The following is a 24,079-nucleotide window of genomic DNA, read 5'->3' on the forward strand; positions in this document are numbered from 1 at the left end:
CATCCTGCACTCGCTCTGCTGTCTGGGGCTCGGCCCACCCCCTCCTGACCTCGGCCGAAACGGAGGGACCGGCTGCCCAATTCTGCGAGCCCCTCTGTGCCTGGCATGTTTTTGCTCCTCCTCCTCGGGACCCTGAGGTAGGGTTTGTTTCTGGCTATGGATGAGGGAGAGGAGGGTCTGAGAAGCTGAGAGACTTGACCAGATGACTCAGCCTTTGGTTCAGAGTTCCGTAGCCTGTGGTTGTTGGCGCTCTTCCTGCGGTGTTAAGTATCATCGAAAGCAAACAGGAGGCTCTCAGCCCTGGATCTGGCGCCGAACCCTCTGCTTCATGAATCCTCACTCGACTCCCCACACCGGGGTCATCAGCCCCATTTTAGCTTTGACCAAACTGGGGCTCAGAGAAATGAACTCACCCCAAATCCCCAGCCTCTCAGTGGGAGGCTGGGATGGGAACCCAGGGGTTGGATGACCGAAGCTCCCCTTGGAACTGTCAGTCTGCTGCCCCGGGGACCTGGGGGCCCGACGGGGGGGGGGGGGGGGGGGGGGAGGGATGGGGGCGACAGGGCGAGGAAGGGCAGGGAAGGCGCGGATTCCCAGGCAGATGGTGGGCCCCCGAGTGACCCGGTCTGCGGGTCCCAACCGTCACAGGGCGGCTGCAGGCCCAGGCCCAGGCGCTGCCCAGCGGTCAGTGACCTCGGAGATCCGGGCTGGGGTCGCTGTGCCGGCCGTGCTGCCGCACCAGTGCGGGTCATCAGGTCGTCCTGTTTTCAATTTTGTTGCGGCCTCCTCCCACTTTCCACGCCCAGCCCGGAGACGGCAGTTTGGGGTCAAGGTTGGAAAGTTCGGCAGTCTCTCTGCTGCCCCCTGGTGGGAGCGGCCGGGACGAGGCCTGCAGGCCACCTCTGAGCAGGGCAGGGGCTGGGGGCTCCCCCGGACCTCAGGGGCAGGAAGGACGGTGGAGCTCCCCTGCCTCCCTTCCTCGGGGCCTTCCGGGCTCTGCCGCCTCTGCTGGGCGCAGAGCCTCTGCCCCACCGGCCAGTCCCTCTGCCGGCCTCAGTTTCCCCTTCTGCTAAAGGAGGGTCTCAGGGGAGGGGGAACGAGAAGTGATGTTTTCGGGGCACGGGTGTCCACGAGGAGATGAAGATGTTTTCCGACTGGGTGGAGGTGGTGCTTGCACATCACCGTACATACACAAAATGCCACTGAATTGTCCACTTTAAATGGTTAATTTTATGTAAATTTCACCATATTTAACAAAATAAATTAAAGAGAAAGAGATTCACATAACGCCGTGTGGGTGAGAGCCAGCCAGGAGACCCACGGCCTTTCTGGACCTCAGCGTCCCTGCCTGTAAATCGAGGGTCCGGCACCTGGCGGCCCTTTAAACACGCTCAGCAGCAGGCTCCACACACACAGGCCCGGTGGGGCTGGACCAGAGGACGCTCAGGTCGGGGAGCCCTGGGGCCACCTTCCCCTTGCCCTGTCTCTGTTGCCTTCGGGACACTGACGTGCTAACACCCTCTTCTCGGACCCGCCCTCGGGTCCTACCGCAGACGTGTCCCTTGGGCAGGCGGGCAGGCGGTGCGCTCGGCCCCACCTACCTGCTGTGTGACGGTGGGCCGGGCACCCACCCTCTCCCTCCTGCACTGGAGATGGAGACTTTAACAGCCCCAACCGTGCAGGCCCCGTGAGGGCCGTTGAGGACTACAGTCAGAGCCGGAGCCGGACACACGGCAAGGGCACGGGTAAGGAAGAAAGAACCCCACAGCCATCTTCACTCTGACATGGGGGAACTGGGCGTCGGGGGCCAGCCGGGGGGCCTGGCCTGGGTCAGTCCTTCCAGCCCATTGCCGCGGACGAGGTGCAGCCGCAGGGTGGTCCCTGGGGACGGGGCCTGGGCCCTGGACACTCCCCTGGAGGCAGAGCAGGGGACGGGGCCTTGCAGGCTCGAGCAGACTCCTGCAAAATCACGTATTGCTATGTGACCCCCACCTCCGTGCCTCCGTTTCCCAGAAAATGAGCCTCGCAGAGACACGAGGAGAGGCGGGGACAGCAGTCCTCAGGGCAGGGCGCTGGGGGCCAGCCAGGGCGCCCGCCCCCAGCACCGCTCTGGGGCCAGGTTGACCCTGCGGATGTTGAGCTCAGTGGCAAAGGTCCTGGCCTTCTGGTAGAAGAAGAGGGACTTCTCACGGTCCAGGAGGAAGTTATGGTAGATGGTGGCCAGGCGCGTGTAGATCTTCATCTGGGCCTTCTTGTTGCCCAGGTCCACCGCCGCGGCCAGCGCCAGCTGGTAGTACCCGGCCGCGTCGAAGGGGTCCTGAAGGGGAGATGGCGTTTTGCCAGACTCGGCGCTAATGCGCCTGGGTGCAGGCAGGGGCTTGCCCGTGCCTGGCCTCCCCGACCTGCCCACCCCAGCCCCTCCTGAGGGAGCGCTAAACTCAGACCCCGCCCTTCCCTACACCGCTCAGAATGGGAGGGCTTCCTGGAGGAGGGGACATCCCAACTAAGGAACTGGCCACAGTGGGTGCTTGCTTGGGGGGTGGTGTGTATCTGTGTGTGTGCATGCCTGTCCTGTACGGGAGCCACAAGGAGACTCTCTGCCTCCTGGGCATGTGCCGGAGGGGATGAAGTAGGCCCGAGGGCCCTGATGGAATTCCAAGATCTCCTCGTGGTGAAGACAGATGTGGTGCTGATGGCAGTCATGGCAGGGAGGCCCCTTGACCCCAGCCTCCCGGGCCCAGGGACCTTTCTTTCCTGCACCCTGAGACTGTGGAGAGATAAGGTCTTGTCCCCAGAGCCTGGGCATCAGGTCAGGTACCCGGGTCCGCTCCCTGACTCCTGTCTTAGACCAGTGTGTTCGCCTCTCCAGCCTCAGTTTCCCCTTCTTGTGCAGAGCTGCTTAGTCATCAATCTCATAGAACCTGGGGTTCTAAGCTCTATGTGGCCCCATCCTCAGATGACCCAGGGATCAGGAGCATTATGTCACAGCCAACCGAGGGCTCTGGGTATAAGGAGCACAGCTGAGGTGGGCCACAGGCCTGCCCGACCCCAGCCCCCACGGCCCCTACATGGGGGAGGGCTCAGTGCAGAGCCTAGCCTGGGACAGCAGGCACAGACATGGAACATGCAGGGTCACTGGGTCAAAGGGTGTGGGTTCCGAGGTCCCGGGCCCTGGATCCCCACCATGAGGCTCCCAATCCCTACTCTGATTAATGGACCATGCCCGGCCTCAGTCTCTGCCCTGTCCTGTGGGGGCACCTCTCCTCTAGAACGGTAAAGCATGTGAAGAGCCACCCACACAGAGCTGGGATCACACAGGAGCCTGGGGCACATACAGCCTGGATCACAGAGCCTGGATCACACAGAGCTTGGATCACACAGAACCTGGTTGTCACAGAGCCTGGATCACACAGAGCCTAGATCACACAGAGTCTGGATGGCACATGGCCTGGAAAACACACAGCCTGGGTCACACAGAGTCTGGAGGGCACAGAGCTAGGACCATAAGAGCCTGGATGGCACATGGCACATGATCTAGGCAGAGTCTACATCACACAGAGCCCGGATGGCACAGAGCCTGGATCATATAGAACCTAGGTCGTGCAGAGCTTGGATGACACAGAGCCTGGATCACAAGGAGATTGGATGGCACAGAGCCTAGATCACACAGAGCTTGGATCACACAGAGCTTGGATCACACAGAGCCTGGATATCACCGAGCCTGGGTATCACCGAGTCTGGGTCACATAGAGCCTAGATCACACACAGTCTGGAGGACACATGGCCTGGATCACACAGAGCCTAGATCACACAGAGCCTGGATATCAAAGAGCCTGGACCACACAGACTGGAATGCAGTGAGGCTAAGCTGCAGTACCCACCCACCACTGCCCACAGGTTCCCCAAGAACTACGGGACTCTTGACAGAGCAGGAGGCCGCAGTGACCACCTCTGGCCACCAGGTGTCACTAGTGCACAGCCAAAGCTGTCCCAGGCAGGGAGTTGGGGGCCACCAACTGAGTGGGGGGTCTTCCAGTGTCCTCCCCAGCTCCTAGGTGAAGGGGGAGAAGTCAGCCCTGGGCTGGGGCGCACCCCCTTCAGCCAACACGGCGCAGGGACGCGGTGCAGTGCAATGCTATCCCCAGGTTGGGGCGATGGGCATCGGGGGGGTGCAGGGGAGCGAGGGAGACCTCTCCAGGCTCCGGTCTGTGTCCGCTGCGGGGCTGGGAGCAGATGGGGGAGAGGCCCCGGCTCCAGGGCCTGGGACGGTGTCTGCTGACCACGCCTGCTCCTCACGGCCTGGCCTGGAGCTCCACAGGGCAGACACCTGGGCCAATGCTGGAGGAGGGTAGGACCCAGACCTGGGGGTCTGCGTGCGATCCCACGCCAAGTGCTCCGAGCCCTTGCCCCCCGCCCCCACCCACCTTCAGATCGTAGAAGATGATGTCACCGAGCACCAGATACACTTTCACGTAGTACAGGGTCTCCTCATCGAACTGCAGGGGCGAGCTGCAGAGCGACAGAGCCTTGAGGTAGAAGTGCTCCGCCAGCTCACTGTGGCCCAGCCGCTGGTGCAGGGCCGCCAGCCGGTGGTAGGCCACTCGCTCGTTCAGTCGGTCTCCTAGGGACGCAGGGGAGGGGGCGCACGTGAGGTTACAGGGGTGGGGGGCACAGACCAGTTCCAGCCCCCACGCCCACACTGTCTCAAAGCTCCAGCCAGTCACTTCCCATCCCCAGACTCAGTCTTCCCATCTGCACAGTGGGCCTAATATTGCCTGTGCCCTGTCCACGTCAGGAAGGTGGACGTCCCAGCTCTGTGTCTGCACACGGCTGCCTGGAGGGGGTGACAGCAGGCCACAGAGTCAGGCAGTCTGTGCATCGCCAAGCACTGGGACTCCGGCCAACCTGCAGACACGACAGGCCCCCTTCCTGCTGTATTAGCAGGAGCCCCCTCCCCCCACCCTTGGGGCGTGGCCAGACCCGGCTGTCTCCAGATCCCTCCCCGTTCCCCGTGGGGCCTGCACACACACCCTGCTGCACACCCACTGCGTGTCTCTCTCTGGGGTGCTGGGACAGAGGGTGCCCGGCATTGAGGGGACCAGGGTATGGCCAGCCAGGGAACAGCGGGGCTGGCAGAGTGCGGTGTCGGACACCAGTAAGGCATGTGTGCAGGGACGGGAGAGAAGCCTGGGGTGACCACAATGCAGGGCCACCAGCCGGCCTCCTGGTCAGCCGGGAGAGAGGCGGAGGAAGCCACAGAGCGGACAGGCAGAGGGACCCCGACCCATCCCCCGGGCAGATTTGGGGCCGCTCAGCCCAGCCCCCCGGCGGAGAGAGGGCAGCTGTAGCCCCGAGCAGCCCCACAGGCGTCCTGGGCTTTGGCCTTCTGTGCCCACCCAGCAGGTGCCGGAGGCGGAGGCCCCGAGGGCTCACCCCGGGTGATGCTCAGTGCCAGGGCCACGTGGGCGAACTCCAGGCCCTCGTGGGGCGACTCCAGCTCGGCCAGCAGCGCCACCAGCTTGTTGCACAACCGCAGCTCCACCTCCTGGTTCCCTGTGGTCACGGCCAGTGGCAGTGCCTGATCCTGCCACACAGGCAGCGGTCAGGCTTCACCTGTGGCCAGCCCGGCCCAGGACCGCCCCAGGGCCCTGAACACATGCAGGGAGCTTCCACCCCACCATCCCTGCGTCTGTATTCAGCTCCGGCCCCCGAGGGCAAGGTCAGCCTGGAGAGGCCCTGACAGTCCCAGGGCCACTGGGCCATGAGCAAGCTGGGGTGTGACCTGCAGCCCATCTCAATAACCTCAGACCGCCCCCCACCCCCCGGGTGATGAGAGCCTGGCCAGGAGTATCCAACACCCCTCCGCACTCTAAAAATGCATGTCTCTCTGTACCCCAGGGCGGAGCTGCACCCCGTGAGCTGGGCGGGCAGGGAGAAGCCCGCCTCCTTGGGAGGCTCCTACAGCCCTGGGCCCCGGTGCTGGTCCCCCCACTGACGTGCTGTCCTCTGTCTCTCTGAGCCTCAGCTTCCTCATCTGCGAGATGGAGCAGGACTTGCCTCCCAGCTGTTTGAGGACCTGAAGCTGCCTCTGTCCGTCAAACAGTCCCTGCTTTCTCCTTCCCTCCCAGGTTGGGGGTGGAGGTCCAGATCACCCCAGGTGATACCACCCAGAAACGAAGCAAGTGCATGGGGCAGCCCTCCAGTCCAGGTGGGAGGCCTCTGCCAGCCCACTCCTGTGCCTCGGCCCGTGGATGGCCACCCTCATCACCCAGCTCACCCGGTAGAAGGACACCGCTTTCTCTCGCTCCCAGGTCCCATTGAAGAAGATGTCCCCAGCCGCCTCAAACAGCTCCAGCCCCAGGTTGGGGTCCCCCGTGTACAGGGCCGCATTCTGTGCCACCTGTGGGCATGAAGGAACTCTCATGAGACCCACGGTGCTCTGGAGGGAGCTCACAGCTTCCCCAGCCGCCCCCAGGCCCTTGAGGCGGCCCTGAGGACACACGACACTTGCGCTGGGTGTCTCTTTCCTCTCCCACACCTCCGTCCCTCAGCAGGGACTGGCCTGGTTCCAGTCCCTGTGCAGCTGGGGACATCAGCTCCCACTACATCACAGGGGGACCACCATCCAGCTGGGGCCTCGGGAGTTGGCAGGTGTGGGCTGCTGAGGCCTCTGGGACGGAGCTCAGAGAGGCCTCTGAGTCCTGCTGGCCGCTCCCGGACCCTGGTGTTCTCTCCTCCAGCTTCCCCTCTACTATTTATTTTCCTCCGCGGGCCTTGGCAACACCTGCTCGTCTCTCCCACCGGATGCTAAGGCTGTTGGTTCTCCCATGCATCCGGGGCCCAGCAAGGTGCCTGGCGCGTTAACAGGTGCTCAACAAGCACCACGAGTGGACAGGAGTGGGCTAGCCCCGCGGGCAATCCAGAACCCACCGCACTCCCATGCACCTCTGGCCTTCGCCCCTGTGAATCCTCCCGGCGGCTCCTGCGTGCACCACCACACCCCTACCCACAGCCCCGAGGTGGCCCCGAGTCAGAGCTGTCAGAACTGCCCCCCCCCCCGCCACCCAGCCATCAGCTCCCGCTCTGGGATCCTCAGCCCCTGGACCAGGGAAGTACACAGCAGGTGCTCAAAAATGAAAATACTCATGAGTTTCACGAGCCTCTCAATTTACTCAAAATCATGTCACATTTGGGAACTCAACTGGAAATGGAGCTCCTGTGATGAATGCGTTTTTTAAGGAGACAGGCCATATGCTGCCGAAGCAAGTTCTTCTGTGTGTCAGTTGAGTGAACACATCATCTGCATGTTTATTGAGCACTTGCTGTGTACCAACACAGTGGTGGGCGTGGTGAGGGGCACAGGCATCTGGGTCCCGGGAGCTGGGATTGTTGTGGGAGATGCTGGGCGGCGGGGGGTCCAGGGTGGGGGTGGCAGGGGCGGCTGGCAAGCAGCAGGTGCCCGCAGCGGGTTGGGATGAAGGAGAGCGAGCCGGGGAGCGGAGTGTGCACGCATGCACCCCACACCCTTGCACCTGGATGTACAGATCCACCAGTTCGTTCTGCTGGAGGATGTAGTAGATCTTCCCTGCCTGCAGCCAGGCATGCGCCTCCTTCTCCTTCTTCTGGAGGTCGATGAAGATCCCCAGACTGCGCTTGGTGTAGTCCAGCGCGGACTTGTAGGCCCTGGAATTAGAGCCGGCTGGTCAGAGCGGGCGCTCCCAGGCCGGTGGCCTGCAAGCGAGCACACCAGGCTCTTCCCAGTGCCTGTCGGGTGACTTCTGCGCATCCGGCAACAGTAAAGGAGGCTCTCTGGAGGGAATGGGGAGGAGGGGCAGGCCACCCTGTCTCTGCACCCCACCCCGACTCCCCAGACACAGGCCCACGACCCCTCCAGCCACAGCCTGGAACATCAGCGCTGGGCAGAGATTTACAGATAATGTAGGCCAGTGGTTCCCAAACTTGGGTATGATTGTCGGGCCCTGCTCCCAGAGCTTCGGACTCAGCAGGTCTGGGGTGGGGTCTGACTGTGCATTCCCAGGAGGCTCCCAGGTGACATGGATGCTGCTGATCCAGGGACCCTGCTTTGAAAAGCATCGATCAAGGTCACTGTCCATTAGTCCTGCTGTGAAACTGAGGCCCAAGGGTGTGGGGTGGAGGCGGAGAGGGGCCCGTGGCGCCTTCCCTGCCTCTCAGTGAGTCCCCAGCTGGATGGGGAGGTGATCAGTGATCTTCCCGGGCCGTCTGTTACCCCATCTGATCAGGATACTCAGTGTGGGCATCACTCTGGACATGTGACCCTGAAACTCTGCCCACAAGAAGCAGGTGGGACAGCCAGCTACCTCTCCGTGGATGAGAATCCTTCAGGTCCGTGTGGCCACTGTGTGTGTCATCCGAGGGGACAGTTTGGGACAGGCTGCCCGGCCCAGGGCTGGACTGGCCGGAGGAGACTCAGAGCAGGCAGAGGTCAGCTTACTAAAGCCACCAGGACAGGAAGAATGGCCCAGAAACGCACACGCTGCCTCCATCGGGAGGTCGGGAGGTGTGTGGGTGGAGGACAGCTGTCCTGGGACCCACGAGCCCTGGTCGGGACGACCCCCAGGTCCGCCAGCTCAGAGCCTGGCACTAGGAATGAAACGGTCCTCGAGGAGAGGTTGCCCCAGGATCGGGGCCGGTGTCCTTACCGCTCGGTGCCCAGCGACAGGTAGAGTTGGCTGATGGTCTCCAGGAGCTGGCCCTCCAGCACCTTGTCGGCCACCCTGCGGGCCAGCGAGAGCTGAAACTCGTGGTAGACGACGCACTGGGCCTCGCTGGGCATGACTCTGCTATAGAAGTGACAGAGCCGCTGGACGGCTCGCAGCTGGCCTGGGCGGGGAGACAGGAGGAGCACGTCACCATCGTGCATTGCAGTGACATGGGACATCTGCAGGGCTCAAAGGCCCCTGCTGTGTGCCTGCATCTTCCGTGCCTCCAGCTAGGGTCGTGGCAGATGGGGAAACTGAGCTCAGACAGGCTAGGCCACCTACTCAAGGTTGCACAGCCAATGCACACACTGTGGTGAGCCCAGACAGAGCAAGTCACAGACACGCTGCTGACCACTTCCACGATTCCCAGGCCTGGGGGTCCTGGCCAGTCCCTCCCAGCACACTGGGCAGCCTGCCTCTGCTTCCCAAGACCCCTCTCGGCCAGACAGGGGCTGCCTTCACACCACACCGACCGGCAGACAGCGCCAGCCTCCCCACGCTGCAGGCGGGCACGCTGAGTCCGAAGCAGAGTACCGGGTCTGGAGCGCACAGCGCACGGTGGGGCTGGGATTCAGACCCAGCTTCCAGCTCCTTTACGGAGCCAGGCTCCGAGCCCACAGCCTTACTTGCCTTGCCTGAACCAGGGGGCTGAGGGTGGTCGAGCGCTTTCCCCACCAAACCGATCCAGACATCAAGGAGGACACAGATGATCAGAACAACCCCGTGACGCATGCGACCTCACACGTCCCGTTCTCCGGGACAGATCATGTGCCGAGTCCCAGAGCAATTCTCAGTACGTGTGAGGGGACGGGTGTCTTACAAAGCATGGAGCGAGACCAGAAATCAGCAGAAGTAAGTTTGGGAAATTCACGGACATGTGGGCGCAAAGAATGCGCTCCTCAACAGCCCGCGGCTCGTGGAAGACATCACAACGGGACCTCGACGGTATTTGCAGATGAGTGGAGATAAAGGCACAACGTACCCAAACCTACAGGATGCAGGACTGCAGCGTTTAGAGGGACTTTCTAGCTCTAAATGCCTACATTAAGAAAGAAAAATTTCAGATAAAAAATTTAAACTTCCACCAAAAAGAGGAGGTAACTAGACCCAGAGCAAGCAAAAGGAAGGACAACAAAGGTTCAAGAACAAAGGTAAAATAGTAACATTGAGACGAGAAAAACCGAGAATATGAATGAAACTGAGTGATGGGTCTTTGGGAAGATGACCAAATGGACCAAGAAAAGCTGTAGAATTGTTAGAATCTGACAGAAACAAAAGGCACAAAAGAGGAAGAACGATTTATGCCGACAAAGGTCCACCTCGATAAAACGGACAAACCCAGGGAGACACAAGCTACCAAAACCAGCTCAGAGAGGATAGAGTGGCCCTCAGTGTCCTTGAGGTTTAGCACGGGGGGAGGGGGACAGCGGGCCTTGTGAGCGCAGCCAGGACGTGCCCAAGGCTGCAGGGCACGTCTAGGGACCTGGCTCTTGGTTCCCCCTAGGGGTCCAGAGGGTCCCCTTCCGGGCTCAGTGAGTGTCCCATATCCCTCAGTGGCTCCCCAGTGCTCTCGGGGAAAATGCCAGGCCACCGTCTGGACTCCCTGGCCCCTGCTTGGGTTCCCACCACCCACCGCCCAACACAAACTACCCCAAACTCTGCATCTCCCTGCATGGCCCAGCCTACTCACCCCAGAGCCTTTTTGCAAGGGCTGCATCTTCTGCCTGCCCTCCATCCCATGCTTGGCTAAACCCTCCTCAACCCTCAGGTCCCATGAGTCGGGGCCAGGAGCCTCCCATCATCACGAGGAGTACCCCCTTTTGTGCCTCCTGTGACCTGGGCATCAGTTTCCCACATTTGGCCACCAGTGGAGCCCGCACAGAGCCTGGCGTGCTCCAAGAGCCGCCACCCAGCCAGCCTCAAAGGCACCTGCAGATATCTGCAGGTTTCCACCACTCAACACTCTGGATGCCGGGAAAACCACCGCTTGCTTCCAGGTCGCAAACCCCGGGCGTGCTCTGGGCAGAAATGGAAAGAAAACACGTCATCTCCCAGGAAGCCAGCACGTGGACCCCGACCCGGAGGAGAGCGGGGCCGGGAACCGGGTGCTGCTGATGCTTACCCTCCAAGTGGTCCGTCTCCACAGCAACCAGAAAGGCCCATTCGTAGTAGCACTTGCCCTGTCGGGCAAGGGCCCTGCGGGTGTACAGGCGGCCCAGCCGCAGGAGCACCCAGGTGAAGTCCTGGCCGCACTCTCTGCCAGGCAGCCGCGAGAAGAGCTTCACGGCCTCCAGGTGGTAGTGCTGGGCCAGGCCCCCCGCTCCGGCCTGCAGGCACAGGGCCCCGAAATTGGCCAGGACCACCGCTTGGTTCCGCAGCTGGCCCCGGGTCCTGGCCACTCGCAGGGCGCGGTAGTAGCCCTCGGCCGCCTGCCGGGTCCTGCCCGTCCTCCTCAGGGCCACGGCTGCCATGTTGGCGATCACGCCCTCCTGGTCCACACTGGCCACCGCCATGTCCAGGACGGACTCGAGGATGTCCAGGGCCACCGCGCTCTGGCCGCAAAGCACGTACAACCAGGCCAGCGCCACCACGTAGTCCACGGCCAGGCGGCCGCCGGTCCCCGCGGCCGCTTCCATGGCCTGCATCATGAAGGAGATGGCCCTGGCCTGCTGCCCGTGGCGGCTATGCAGCTGGGCCAGGCTGGCACAGAGGGGGCCGCGCAGGGGGCCCGAGGCCACGGAGGCCAGCGCCTGCCTGAGGTAGTGCGCCGTCTGGGAGGGCGGCCGGTGGAGCCGGGGTGAGTTCCGGAGGACCAGGTCCGCGCTCCGGAGTGAGCTGCCCGGCGAGCCGCGGGCCCGCAGCGAGGCCACCCTGACGCAGCTGAGCACCAGGTGCGGCAGGCACTGGCGGCTGTAGATGTCCGCCAGGAGCAGGTAGCCGTCCGCGGGCCACGAGGCCTCCGGGGAGCCCAAGGCCCCGTGCAGAAGCAGCATCCTCTCCAGGAAGGGCAGCGCCTCCTCGGGCTGCTTGAGGCGAGCGTGGTGCTTGGCCAGCAGGAAGCAGGCCCGGGCCTCGGCCTGGGGGCTCCGGCAGAGGATGGCCCGGCGCAGGGCGTGCCTCAGGAGCTCCGACTCGGCCTCGGTGCTGCAGATGTGGCTGGGCGTCCCCAGGAGCAGGGCCAAGGCCTTGGGCACCACCTGCGCACACTTGTCCCTGTTCTTCTGCTTCAGGTGAACGGTGGCCAGGTTGGCGTACACAGCTACCACCAGGAAGAGGTCGCCAAAGAGGCCCCCCAGCGCCCCCAGAGCCTCCTCGAAGTACACGCGGGCCTGGGACAGCTTGAGCCTGCGCACACACAGCCTCCCCAGGAGGAAGCAGAGCCTGGCGAGCGCCATGGGGAAGCCGGCCTTCTTGGCTGCCCCCCGGGCCTGTGCCAGGTGCCCGGCCAGCTCCTTCTCATTGCTGAAGCCACAGAACAGGGTGCTCAGCCCCGGCAGGGAGAGGTCGTACAGGCCACGGAAGCAGGCCTTGTACCCAGGCGCATCCAGGAACAGCAGTAGCGAGCCCAGGGCCTCCGGGTGGGCCCAGTCGGCCCCCGCGTCCAAGCCGAAGGAGGGCTCCTCGCTCTCCCGTGAGCTTGCACCACTGGACGCCGTGCACAGACCCCAGGACACTGGCTCCTCGGGGCAGCCCTGGCTGGACTTGCATTGTTCTAGAACATTCTTCACCTTCTGGAGGGTCTCACGTGGCTCTGGGTGCAGGCAAGGCTGAGGCACTTCTGCAAAGCACCAAACCCCCCGGATGGATTAGAGTCTGATCTGGGTCCAGACTGGGGTAGGGACATCCCTCTGAGCCTCAGTGTCCCTGTCAGGTACTGCCTGAGCCTCCCCTACCTGAGCATCAAAATTTACGTGAAACGCCGAGCCCAGAGCCCAGCACCCGGCACTCAGGGAGATCTCAAACATGGTTACAAGAATAGGGATTGGTTTGGCCAAACTTTTCACCCAGTAACCCCTTCCTATGCTTCCCGTTTGAAAGCACCACTCCGCAATCACTCAGAGTCCTTTCCCCTCCAGAAACAATTAAAGCCACTTAACGGACAGACATGTCCACGTTCCTGGCTACAACCGCCTCCGTGGGATTTCCCAGTGCTTGGGGGTCTCATGTCAGATGCAGGGCCCCCGTGAAAAGTCATTATGAGCCAATCAGAGCTATGGATCAGCAGGTGCTCACAAGCCACCCACAGAATGGACGAAACCAGCACCGCTGGAGGACAGCGATGTCTGTGTACCTCTGTCCAGCTCTGACCTGGGAGCATGTCTGGTAGGAAAGATGAGGAATGGCTCCCAGACCCCCAAGTCTCCACCTTCCCCCCTGCTGGTTTGAGAATCCGAGGTCCACAGCTACTAAAGGGACAAGGTGCTGGAGAATCTGGGGGCGCCCACTGCCCAAAGCCGCCCGCCCACCGGACTGTTGGCTTTGGACGGAGCCAGTGCCTGAAGGCACATCCAGGGCTGAGCTTCCTGTTGGGAAAACATGAGCTTAACGGGGAATGTGTTTGGAAGGAAAGAACCAGCATCTAAAGACTCTTGTGTTTCGAGTTCACGTGCAAAAAATATGTTCAGAACTAACTCTCTTTATTAAAGGTTAGGAATAAAAAAGAATTCAGTGTGGTTCAGGGGCAAATGTCTGACCTGACTACCTAATGTGTGGGTGTGAATGCACCCCCTCCAATGCTGGCAGGTCCTGCCTCCCCTCACTCAGCAAGCCCCGGGCTGCAGGGAGGGCCTGGGAGTAGCCCTGGTATATCCAGAACTTTCCTTGTCCAATACCCAAAGTGTCCCTTCCCTGTTTGTGTCTAGGTGGACCCCATTCCCAGGGAATCCCAACGGGACCTCAGGCATTCAAGTCCCCAGGATCTCCCCGATGCAGACCCTCTGTTGGGGGGGATGAGATGGTGGTGTGGGAGGGAGGAGGGGGTCTCCCTTAACCAGCTCCGTGGGGAAGAAGAGGCAGATCCCAGAGGGATTTCTGCAGCACGAAGCTCCAAATACAGGCCCTGTACCTGCTTCACCCTCTGAAAGCAGAGAAATTCAGCTGGTCTTGGTTTCAAGAAAGGAGCCCATGGTCAGGCATGGGCTCAGGTCAGGCAATGGAGAGGATGCCCCCACCTTAGCTGGAGGGCTGGCGTGTTCACAGGGGACCGACTACCACAGCAGTGGGGGGCTTCACCTTTACCTCGTCCACCCCCCCCTTCAGGGCCGGACGCCCCACCTGCCCGCCCTCCCCATGAAGGTGTGAGGCCCCGCCCAGCACCCCATCTGTACTCAGCTCTGCAGCCTCCACCTGGCAGCACCCCCCGAGGCCCCACCCGTCCCCATAGGAACTCTGCCCTGTGGACAGAACCTACCTTGCTCTTCCAGCTGGCCAAACTCGGCTTCTTCTAATCTGTCTGAAATGGGAGAGAAGCAAAGCATCACCCTCGGCCAGCACCTCTGGGAGGGGCCATGTCAGGAAGGGGTGGTGACACCAGGACAAGAACACTCGGGCAGCCTGAGGGGCTGCGGAGCTGGGGGATCCCCCGGTCGGTCGAGGGGCTGAGAACCCCATCTTGCAGGCTCTGCCCCACCCCACCCTCTCCAGAGGCCGCGTGCTTCTGCGGCCACCGCTCTGGGAACGGGGGTGCGCTGCCCACCACGGGCAGCCCTCGGCCTCACCGGCTCTCCCCGGGAACAGAGGGGAGCTCCGCGGCGCCCCCACCCTTCTCTCACCAGGGCCAGCCCTCCCTAAGCCTCGCTTTCCATCTCCTGAAAATAGGCCAACGCTAGCAGCTGGCTGCGAAGTCGTATGAGGTGTGAAGTCACCTACGACAAACGTGCAGGCTCGTGGGAAGCTCTGCGGCCCCCGGAGGAAGAGGACCCCCAGAACAGCCCCCCTGCACTGAGGGGTGCCGACAGCCTTCCTAAAACAGACGACATCGCATGCCAGGCTGGCTTAAGCCTTATACGCTCAGCTGAAATCTAAGTTTGCCTGTTTAGAGAAACCAATCTGTGGGAACCTAGAAAGTTTAACTCTGCTGTTGGTGGAGAAGCTCCCGCAGTGTGCGTCAGCATGTAGACCGCGGGCAATGTGTGTATGTGTGTGCGCGCGCACGTGTGATTGTCAGTGTGTGCATGCATGACGTGTAGGCATGTGCACGTGTGATGTGTAGGTGTGTGCATGTGTGGTATGTAGGTGTGTGCATGTGTGATGTGTAAATATGTGAATGCATGATGTGTTGGTGTGTGCACATGATGTGTGTGCGTTATGTGTGGTATGTGTGTGCATGCATGACGTGTAGGTGTGTGCATGTGTGATATGTAGGTGTGTGCACGTTTTATGTGTAGGTGTGTGCACGTGTGATGTGTAGGCGTGTGCATGTGTGATGTGTAGGTGTGCACGTGTAATGTGTAGGTGTGTGCATGTGTGATGTACAGCTGTGCACATGTAATGTGTCAGTGTGTGCATGTGTGTGCACATGTGATGTGTTGGCGTGTGCACGTGTGATGTGTAGGTGTGTGCATGTGTGTGCATGCATGTGTAGGTGTGTGCACGTGTGATGTATAGGTGTGTGCCTGTGTGTGCATGCATGATGTGTAGGCGTGTGCACGTGTGATGTGTAGGCATGTGCACGTGTGATGTGTAGGTGTGTGCATGTGTGTGCATGCGTGATGTGTCGGTGTGTGCACGTGTGATGTGTAGGCGTGTGTATGCGTGATGTGTAGGCATGTGCATGCGTGACATGTAGGTGTGTGCATGCATGACGTGTCGGTGTGTGCACGTGTGATGTGTAGGTGTGTGCACATGTGATGTGTAGGTATGTGCATGCATGATGTGTAAGTATGTGCATGCATGATGTGTCGGTGTGTGCACATGACGTGTGTGTGTGGTGTGTGTGCATGTGTGTGCACGTGTGTACATGTGTGTGTGCACACACTTGTATTCCCCCCCACCCGCGGGTTGAAGGAACCGGCTATCACGTTGCACCCACAGCCATCAACCAGCAAGTTTGCTCGGCGCCATTCCCTCTGTTGCTGCTCACGCACTCCCCACCTCAGCTGTGGCCCTGCCTTCTGAGGACAGGGTGGTGGGGCGAAAGCAGCATTGTCTTTAGAGGGTGGCAGCCCCAGGGTCCAGCCCTGGCCCTCCAGTGGTCAGGCAACCCGGCCAGACCACAGTCGCACGAGCCCAGGCCCCTCACGTAGTGACGGGAGAGCAGTCACTCCCACGCACACTGTGGGAGAGGTGGCACGTGGGCAGAGCCAACCCCAGGTCTGTGTGCCACCCTGTCCCCCCCCCGGGACTGTGACTCTTAGGCCAGCGCTCCCCGGGCAGCAGGGAGCCTCGGGGCCACACGGAGGCATCTCCCTGTCCCTTTCTCTGTGCCCCCATCTGTGTCTGGCCCGCTGCCCCTAGTCGTCCCAGAGGAGTAGCACCATCTGCTGGTCACTTTTAATTGCCCGGGGGTTGGCGCATGAAGCTGGGCCTCCTGGAAGGGGGATGGGGGGCAGGGGTTGCTGTGAGCAGTGCACAGAAGCCGAACAGTCATGCTCCACCAAGGGGACAGTAGCACGTCCTGGCCCGGGGCTGGCGGCCAGCAGCTGGTGCGGCCCTGTGGGAAAGCGGTCTGCCTCCAAACCCTCCCGTCCCTCTGCGAATCTGCCTGCAGAAACCGTCCTGAGCACCCGGCGGGAGGGGGCGGCCGGCTGTAGGTCCTGTGACGCCCCTGCAGCCAGGGGGAGGCGCGGGAGGCGGAGTGCCCCACCACCCACACCCCACACCTACCCAAGCTGTACACCGTGCAGACGTCCGTGCCGGATGCCCTCCCCAGTAGCTGCCTGGCGTCCTCCTCCGAAAAGCGTCCTTCATTGCTGAAGAATGACCTTTCTTCCTCATTGAGAAAAATCACATTTTCCAGGCTGGAAGGAAAAAAAAAGGTGCTTTATTTAAGACAGCACTTTTCCTAAGAAAGACCCATTTCCACTCTCTCATTTGAGCAACAGGACCCTCACCCCTGCTCTGTGCCCAATGATGAAGACAGAAACAAAACAGATCTGTCCTCAAGGCTGCCTCATCCCTCTGGAGGCAGACGTCCAGGAGCAGAACAGGTGGCTATGGACCCAGTAGGTCGTGGCAGCCAGGGAATGTGAGCTCCTAGGCAGCCTGCAACGCCCCACTTCAAATGCCCCTTCCCCTGCAAAGCAGGTGGTGACAGCTGCAGGCAGACATTAGTCCCTTCGGTCCTGAGCTCCCATGGCTCCACATACGGCCTCTGCGGGTGCTCCCTGCAGCACCCCACACAAACACCGAGCGTGAGTCTGTGCCAGGTCAGGGAGATGGAAAACAGGAAGCAGAGCAGGGAGAGAAAGAACAGGCGAGTTGTGCCTGTAGGACTAAATTAGCAGCATTAATAGGAAACTTTGAAAAGCATTTGGAAACTGGAAGGAGCTATTTGGAGACATTGAAGAAAATCTCAGAGCGACGTCTGGAACATCCGACAAAACAACAGGCCTGTGTTCCTCAGGGACGCAGCATCCCGAAGGTCAAGGAGTTGAAGGAACTGTCTGGGACTCAGGTGGCGAGGCTGGTGCCACGTGGTCTGGAACTTTCTCTGGGTTTGGAAGGCATGCCTGGGACACTGGCAAGATCGCCTCCAACAGCCGTCCCAGCTCAGGCAAGCCACGCAAACCCGGCCGTCTGCGCAGAGATGCGGCCTCCCCTGGACGAGACAGGAATTGTCTAGACCGACGGTCCCCAGACAATGTTCCACGGAACACCAGCCGCTGGGGTTGTGAGAGAGGGTCCTGAAGGTGAAGTCAGTGCAGAAACACATTCCAACAGGGAAAGGTCAGATTTCGCAGTGCCTTCCTAGTGCGGACCGTCAGGCGGGCACGCGGGGGCGTCCCCACCTCGCGGGAGCTCTGCCGAGTTGGCGACGGAATGCTGGGAGGTACGCACTTCGGGAAACGTCACTCTAGCCGCAGCTCTCAGCTCCAGGCCAGCAAGCTTTGAGCCGCTCCTGACGAGCAGGTGCAACACTTTTAAGTTCACCAAGCCAAAGCGGCCTTCGAGATTTTGTCTGGGAGGCGCTGGTCTGTGAATGACCCGGATGTCGAGGCCAGAGGATCCCCTGCAGACGTGTGTGGGAGGCCAGGCCCAGGGGCCGGCGACAGACCCAGTGAAGGCCTTTCCATACACCCACCTTCTCTGGGCTCCCCAACTGAGGTCTTCACAACGGAAGCTCAGGGCCAGGGGAACAGAAAGGCCCCAAATGATGGGCAGAGCTTGTGGACCGCTCTCCCACGACGCCCGTGCTGCTGCCCGGGGCCACACATTGGGGACGCTCAGAATTCCCCAGATGGGGTGGGCACGTCATCAGCAGGTGTGGGGGGGGTCCATAGGGAGAGGAGCACATCCCCAGGGAAGAGCCACTGGAGAGGGGACTTGGAAAATGGGAAGGCCGGGTTGGAGGGGATGTCTCACTCAGGGGTGCACATGTTCACGCGGTCGATCTTGAAGGCGGACAGACCTGCACAGCTGGACTCAAAGTGCTCTGCTGGCAAGTGTCAGCCTTTGACACGGGTGGTCACCAGGGTCTGGGTCACGGGGGGCCTTGAAGAACAGGCCCAGGGTCCGTGAAGGGCTTTGTGAAAGGGAGTGGCGTGGTGTGCAAGGGTGAATAGTGTCCCTCAAAATTCACTCATGTTCACCTAGAACCTCAGAAGGTGACCTTATTCAATAAAGGGTCTTTGCAGGTGTATTAGTTAAGACGAGGTCACACTGGAGTAGGTGGGCCCTGATCCAAAAGCGGGTGACCTTCTAGTAAGAGGGATGCACAGACCCCTGGGGGCGGAGGGGGGGCACGTGAGGACACAGCAGAGATTGGGGTGATGCGGCCCCAAGCCCAGGAACGCTGCAGCCTCCAGGAGCTGGACGAAACTAGGAACGATCCTCCCCTGGCACCTCCAGGGTAAGCGTGGCTCCACGAACCCTGACTTGGGACTTGTGGCCTCGAGAACTGGCACAGAATTGCCCTCTGCCGTTCTCAGCCCCTGGCAGGTGGTGCTTTGTCACGGCAGCGCCCGGACCACGCTGGAGTTCAGGGAACAGCTCCTGCCCAGCTGCACATGGCGAAGGACACGGGGGTCCGGACAGGAAGCCGAGCCAGACCCAGGGACAAGGGAACCGGGCCTGGACAGTGGCCAGGGGGAGGGACAGGGAAGGGAGCGCCGTCCAAGACCATGTCCAAGTTTGTCACCTGGGCGTCAGCCAAGGGCGAGGGCGGCAGGCTCCCCACAGGGCTGGAAGGGCGGGCTCGGGAGGGGGCAGGGCCTCAGCCACTCACTCAGACACTTGGCCCTGCACACTGACGAGACTCGTCCGCACAAACCCGACCTGGCCCGAGGCCGTGTGCCGGCCCAGGCACCAGGGCAGGCCAGGCACCTGGGCGCCCAGGACCTCGATGATGTCGCCGCCTCGGAAGGTCATCTCTTCAGGCCCGGAGCCCTGGTAGTCTGCCACCGCCGTGGCCAGGCCCGTGGCTGCAGGACGGGGGGTCACACAGTCAGCGCTAGGGGCAGACTCAGGGTGGCCCTCTGCCGGGAACGGGTGGTCGGGGTTGCAATGAGGCATGGCCACTGCACCCAAGGGGCTGGGCCTCTAGTGGTTCCTGGAGGGGGCACTTGATCCCCACACTGAGGAGGAAAAACTGAGTCCCAGGGCCGTCCACCTCCAAGGCCAGGGACTTCTCTGTCCCACCCCGGCAAGGCCAGGCTGGGGCCCATCCGGGGCAGATGCAGCTGTAAACATAGGTTCCTCTCCCGTGGGGCCTTATATTCACTGAGCAGGTACACAAGGCCTTCCCTGCACCAGCGGCTTGGAGCCAGGAGCCCAAGCCGAAGGCCCATGCTGTCTTTTCAAGAGAAGCCCGAAGAGCTAAGCTTCAAGAGCCTCCATTAGTGCAAATTCAGCCGGAGCCTAGCCCACCCGTGCAAGGGCCCTCCGGCATGTTGATTGTGCAAGCCAGAGAGAAAGCCGTGCTTGATGGCTGGCCTGTTGAGGGCGACACTCGGGCTTCCTGGAGGCAGTGACAGGGACCCGACCCAGCCTCGCCGTACCGTGTAAAATGAAATCTGGATCAGCCTGTGGGACCTCTCTGAGCCTGAGTTGTCACAACATGAACTAGAGAGGATTCTAGCTACCTCTTCCGGCTTGGGGAGGATTCAGGGTGAGCACAGAAGCTTCCAGAATGCTGGTGCCCGCCCCACTTTGCCAACCCCTTTCCCAGGGGAGGAAGGCCAGTGGAAGCATTTACCCATCAGTGGGATGTCCGATGTCACAGGTCCATTTACGGAGTCATCGATGGGGTCCCAGGGGACCCTAAGAGCCCACCTGGAGTGGGACGAGAGAGGATTTCAGGTGTGTGGCAAGTTCAAGCTGAGTCAACTGGACAGGTCAGCAGCCCCCAGGGACCCAAGAGAATCCCACCACCTGCCTGACTACACACACACACACACACACGTGTGTGGCCTTCAGGCCCAGGTGTATGGCACAGCCTGCAGGGAGCCCCGTGCTGCCCAGCCCAGGTGCCTCCTGCCCTGCTTCAGGCTGGCATTCCGGGGGACCTCCCTCCATTCGTCCAGGACAGAAGCTGAGCCACCGCCTGTTAGTTCACAGCTTCTGAACATCAGGTCATCGAGTTTCTCTCTTTGCTTTGGCTGCCAGGAAGCTCCAAGCCCAGTTAATGCCCCACATCCAGCACGTGAGCAGCAATTTAACGTGCGACCCATCCTTGTTTACCCCAGCCTTTTCCTGCCTCGTGCCTCCTTACTATGGCTACACATTTGGCAGCTCGTTCCCTCAAAAGCTTTCCAGAACAAGCCAGAGTAGGGGCGCCTGGGGGGCTCAGAAGGGTTAAGCGGTGGACTCTTGATCTCAGCTCAAGGCTTGATCTCAGGGTTGTGAGTTCAAGCCCCGTGTGTGGCTCCACACTGGGCATGGAGCCGACTACTTAAAATGAGCCAGAACATGAAGCAGGAGTTCTGGCTGCACCCTCCTGCCCGGACAGCCTGGTGGGGAATGTCAGTGCCTCACGCAGGCGGCAGCCCATGGCCACACACGGGAAGCCGCAGAAGAGGGACCCGCGTGGATCTGTCGGGGGCCCCTGTCCACCTCCTCTGCCCTGCGGATGGGCCGCGGCCTGGGGGGCGGGGGGGGTCTCCGTGAGGCCCGACAACGCGCAGGCCGGGCAGGAAGCACAGAAACAAGGTTCGGTACCTACTGATGAAATGGAATCAAAGTTTCTGGAGTGGCCGCCGCTGCCACCTCCTCGGAGAACGTGCCGGGGCTGGGAGCGGAGGAGTCCACTGCCAAGGCTGCCTCTCCCTGGGGAACCCCCGAGGCTCGCCTGCGGGCCCAGGGGCCGCTCCCTGCACCCCGGGGGCTGGTCTTCACTCGCACCTGGTGGTCAGGACACAGGACGAAGACAGGACCTTCAAAGTGACAGACGGTATCCTTCAGGGTGGCTGGGCGCTCTGCCAGGTGGGACCCACCTGTCCTGCCAGGTGACACGTGTGAAGGCAGCCCTGCAGGGTCTCCCCGGCCCCAGGCTCTGCTCAGACCTCACCCAGCCTCAGACCCTCAGGGCCTCAGTATCCCTGAGGGGCCTGACCCATGAGGCCAGGGTTCCTGTCTGCTGGGACCACCCCTGGGAGCCCGGCCCCCTCGCTTCTTCTCTGAGGCTAGGGTAAGACAGGCAGCTTTGGGTTACGTTTGCTGCTGACTTGAACCCCATGATCAGGCCACCACGGCACACAAAGCAATATCGGGTCAGGACCTTGGGGTGGGGGTGCCGCTTGCTGTGAAACACTTTCACTATTATTTCTTGGGGGCCTGACCAGGTCTTTACAGCAAAGTGACAGGGCCCGGGCATTTCACGGCCAGGGTCCCCCCATGTACCCCTGTGTGAGGCCCCGTCAGTGTCCCCGCACACGCCAGAGCCTCCAGGCCCTCGTCCCCTGGGCATCCCGAGCACAGTGTGGGGCCGGCCCACGTCACCGTCACCACGCGGTGCACACCTTCCTGGGCGAGGAGGCTCTCGTGCGTCAGCCTCAAGGCCTCCTGGTCCACGTGGACTTGGACGGCTGTCTCCTCGTCCTCGTTGGGTGAGAGCAGCCAGAAGGCCTGGTCCACGAGTAGATTTTCCAGGCAGTGATGAGTGAAGCCTGGGGGCCAGACAGGCTGGGTCACCAGCAGGCTCCAAAGGGAGGCAGGGAAGCCTTCAGGGCCCCGGTGCTGGGGGATCCCTGTCCTGCTTCAGGGACTCGCAGCACCATCTACGACTCAGGCCCCAGGTCTGAATGTCTGGGGTGTGAGTGGACCGACCGTGACCGTGGGCGACACCCTGGACTTCCCTGTGCCCTGGCGAGTTTGGACAAGGACAAGTCGCTTGAATGACCCTAAGTCTCCTCATCCATGAGATGGGACAAGAGCATTCAAGGAGAGCCAAGTGCACTCGGGAGTTGGCACAGGCCCCGCGCAAGATGCTCAAGACGCTGTCACTCTTATTTTCCACTCTCTCAGGCTCAGACCGAGGTGGCGGAGCACGGTTCCCCAGAGGATGCAGCCGGACCCCACAGACGCCTCCCAACGGGTGAGGGTGCTGTAGAAAGCAAGCTCTTTGTCCGGGCTGGAAATAACCCGGTCTGTCCTCAGCGGGTCTGAGCTCAGCCTCCCTCGGGGTCGGGCTGCACAAAATTCCGCACACAGCGCAGCGCGGGAAGGGACGCGGAAGGCGGCCCGGGTCTCCGCACAGACCCTGTGCCTCTGCGCCCCTCCGGTCATGCCATCTCTCCCTGAGAGCGGGTGAGCACTAACTCCCGCGGCCCACTGCCCCGGCCCTTGTGAGCGGCGCTGTGCTGAAGCCTGATTTATGACATCAAGTGCTCGTCCGTGTGTGACAAGTGTCCTCTAAGGGGAGTCCCCACAACCAGCTCTGGGAAGAACCCCACTTTACCAAGAGCATGGTAGGTGGAGAACTTCCAGATTTCCTCGAAAGTCTTAAAGGTCACCACAATCCGATCCTGGTCACTGTGGATAGACAGCAGCCTGGCCGACAGCTCCTATGGGGAAGAACAACAGTCCCGGGCGGGGGGCTTTCAGGCATCTGGCTGCCAGGACAGAGCCGCACAACAGAGGCGTTTTGCACAAGTGACCCAGGCAGGCGAGGAAGCACAGAGCCGGTTCTTTTACGGCCCGAGGCTGGGGCTCTCAAGCCAGCCGTGGCTCCCCAGTACCTGTGCCAAGCCCTGCTCCTTCCCAGAGCCCCTGCGGGCTCCATGCTCCAGCCCCTGCCCTCCGCGACAGCAGGTTCTCCCCGAAGGCTGGCCTCTCAGCCCTGTGCAACCCAGCCTTGCCTCCCAGCCCTTCCTGCAGCACCGACGCAGGGATCCGTCCTCATGCCGGCACCCCCTCTCCTCTGACTCCCATCCCATGAACGCTCCGGGTGGCGATTGGGCAGGAGCGTCACTCCAGCACTTGTAAGGCACAGAGTGTGTGCTGGGGAAGGGGTGCTACTCTGCACTCCACTTGACAGACTGAAAACTGAGGCCGCGTTTCTTATCCAAGGTCTGACCCTCAGCGCGTGGCATGGCCGGGGTTCAGCCCCTTGCCTGACGCCACACAGGGCTGGTACTCCGGTACTCTGCTCCTTGGCTCTGTGGGGTAACAAGTAAGCATCCCTGACAGGTGGCTGAGGGAGCTGGGTTCACAGAGGCCAAGGTCAGGAGGGCTGGCTGCAAGGTCACCTGGTGGCTGCCTAGCCCTAAGCCCCAGGACCTCTGTCATGGAGAGGTCGCCCTGCCCAGCCCACTCCTCGGCCACCATCCTGCCAGAGTGTCCACTGTGCAGAGGCCAACAGGGGCCTGGCTCCATCATCAGAGTAAGATCAGCACACACCAGTCCTTCTTGCTCCCCATAACAGGGACTTTAACAGTTTCAGCAGGGTGGGGGGCACGGAGAGAGGGAGGGGACCTGGGAGCACCGTGGACCACGTGTGGCCAGAACTGCGGTGTGATCGGTGGCCCCTGACACAGACATCCAGGAGAACAGGCAGGGACAAGTCACGGTGCCACCATCTGTGGCCTTGGCCCCTCAGGGACAGAGGCCTGGGCATCAAAGGCCCTCCTCCTGGGTCTACCCCTGTCCCCTGTCCGTTCTCAGGCTTGGAGACCCTGCACCTCCCCGGGCCCCCCGAGAAGCCAGGCTCACCCCCAGCGCACGGGCCACCTCCCCGGGCCCCC

At 61.6% G+C, this 24,079-nt stretch overlaps 1 protein-coding gene across 4 annotated transcripts in view; it reads right to left on the bottom strand.

Annotated features, from left to right (window-relative positions):
• Window positions 1-1,207: 1,207 nt before the first annotated feature.
• The window catches only part of SH3TC1 (SH3 domain and tetratricopeptide repeats 1), a 44,553-nt gene continuing 21,681 nt past the window's right edge, over window positions 1,208-24,079 (bottom strand). For 3 of the 4 annotated variants that reach the window (XM_073891365.1, XM_025887267.2, XM_025887265.2), the window contains 14 exons: window positions 22,795-22,900; window positions 21,857-22,003; window positions 21,061-21,271; window positions 20,095-20,171; window positions 19,126-19,321; window positions 16,566-16,699; window positions 14,152-14,193; window positions 10,864-12,519; window positions 8,682-8,862; window positions 7,533-7,683; window positions 6,278-6,400; window positions 5,434-5,584; window positions 4,425-4,621; window positions 1,208-2,317 (listed from right to left, as the gene is read on the bottom strand). In XM_073891365.1, the coding sequence (XP_073747466.1) occupies window positions 2,060-2,317; window positions 4,425-4,621; window positions 5,434-5,584; window positions 6,278-6,400; window positions 7,533-7,683; window positions 8,682-8,862; window positions 10,864-12,519; window positions 14,152-14,193; window positions 16,566-16,699; window positions 19,126-19,321; window positions 20,095-20,171; window positions 21,061-21,271; window positions 21,857-22,003; window positions 22,795-22,900 (3,630 nt within the window). In that variant the 3' untranslated portion in view covers window positions 1,208-2,059. The remainder of the gene's footprint in view (window positions 2,318-4,424; window positions 4,622-5,433; window positions 5,585-6,277; window positions 6,401-7,532; window positions 7,684-8,681; window positions 8,863-10,863; window positions 12,520-14,151; window positions 14,194-16,565; window positions 16,700-19,125; window positions 19,322-20,094; window positions 20,172-21,060; window positions 21,272-21,856; window positions 22,004-22,794; window positions 22,901-24,079) is intronic. The other variant, XM_025887266.2, reaches the window with a different exon arrangement.

The sequence above is a fragment of the Callorhinus ursinus genome, unplaced genomic scaffold, assembly GCF_003265705.2.
Source record: "Callorhinus ursinus isolate GAN/ISIS: 27379988/994484 unplaced genomic scaffold, GSC_fseal_2.0 scaffold4, whole genome shotgun sequence".
NCBI classification, from domain to species: Eukaryota; Metazoa; Chordata; class Mammalia; order Carnivora; family Otariidae; genus Callorhinus; species Callorhinus ursinus.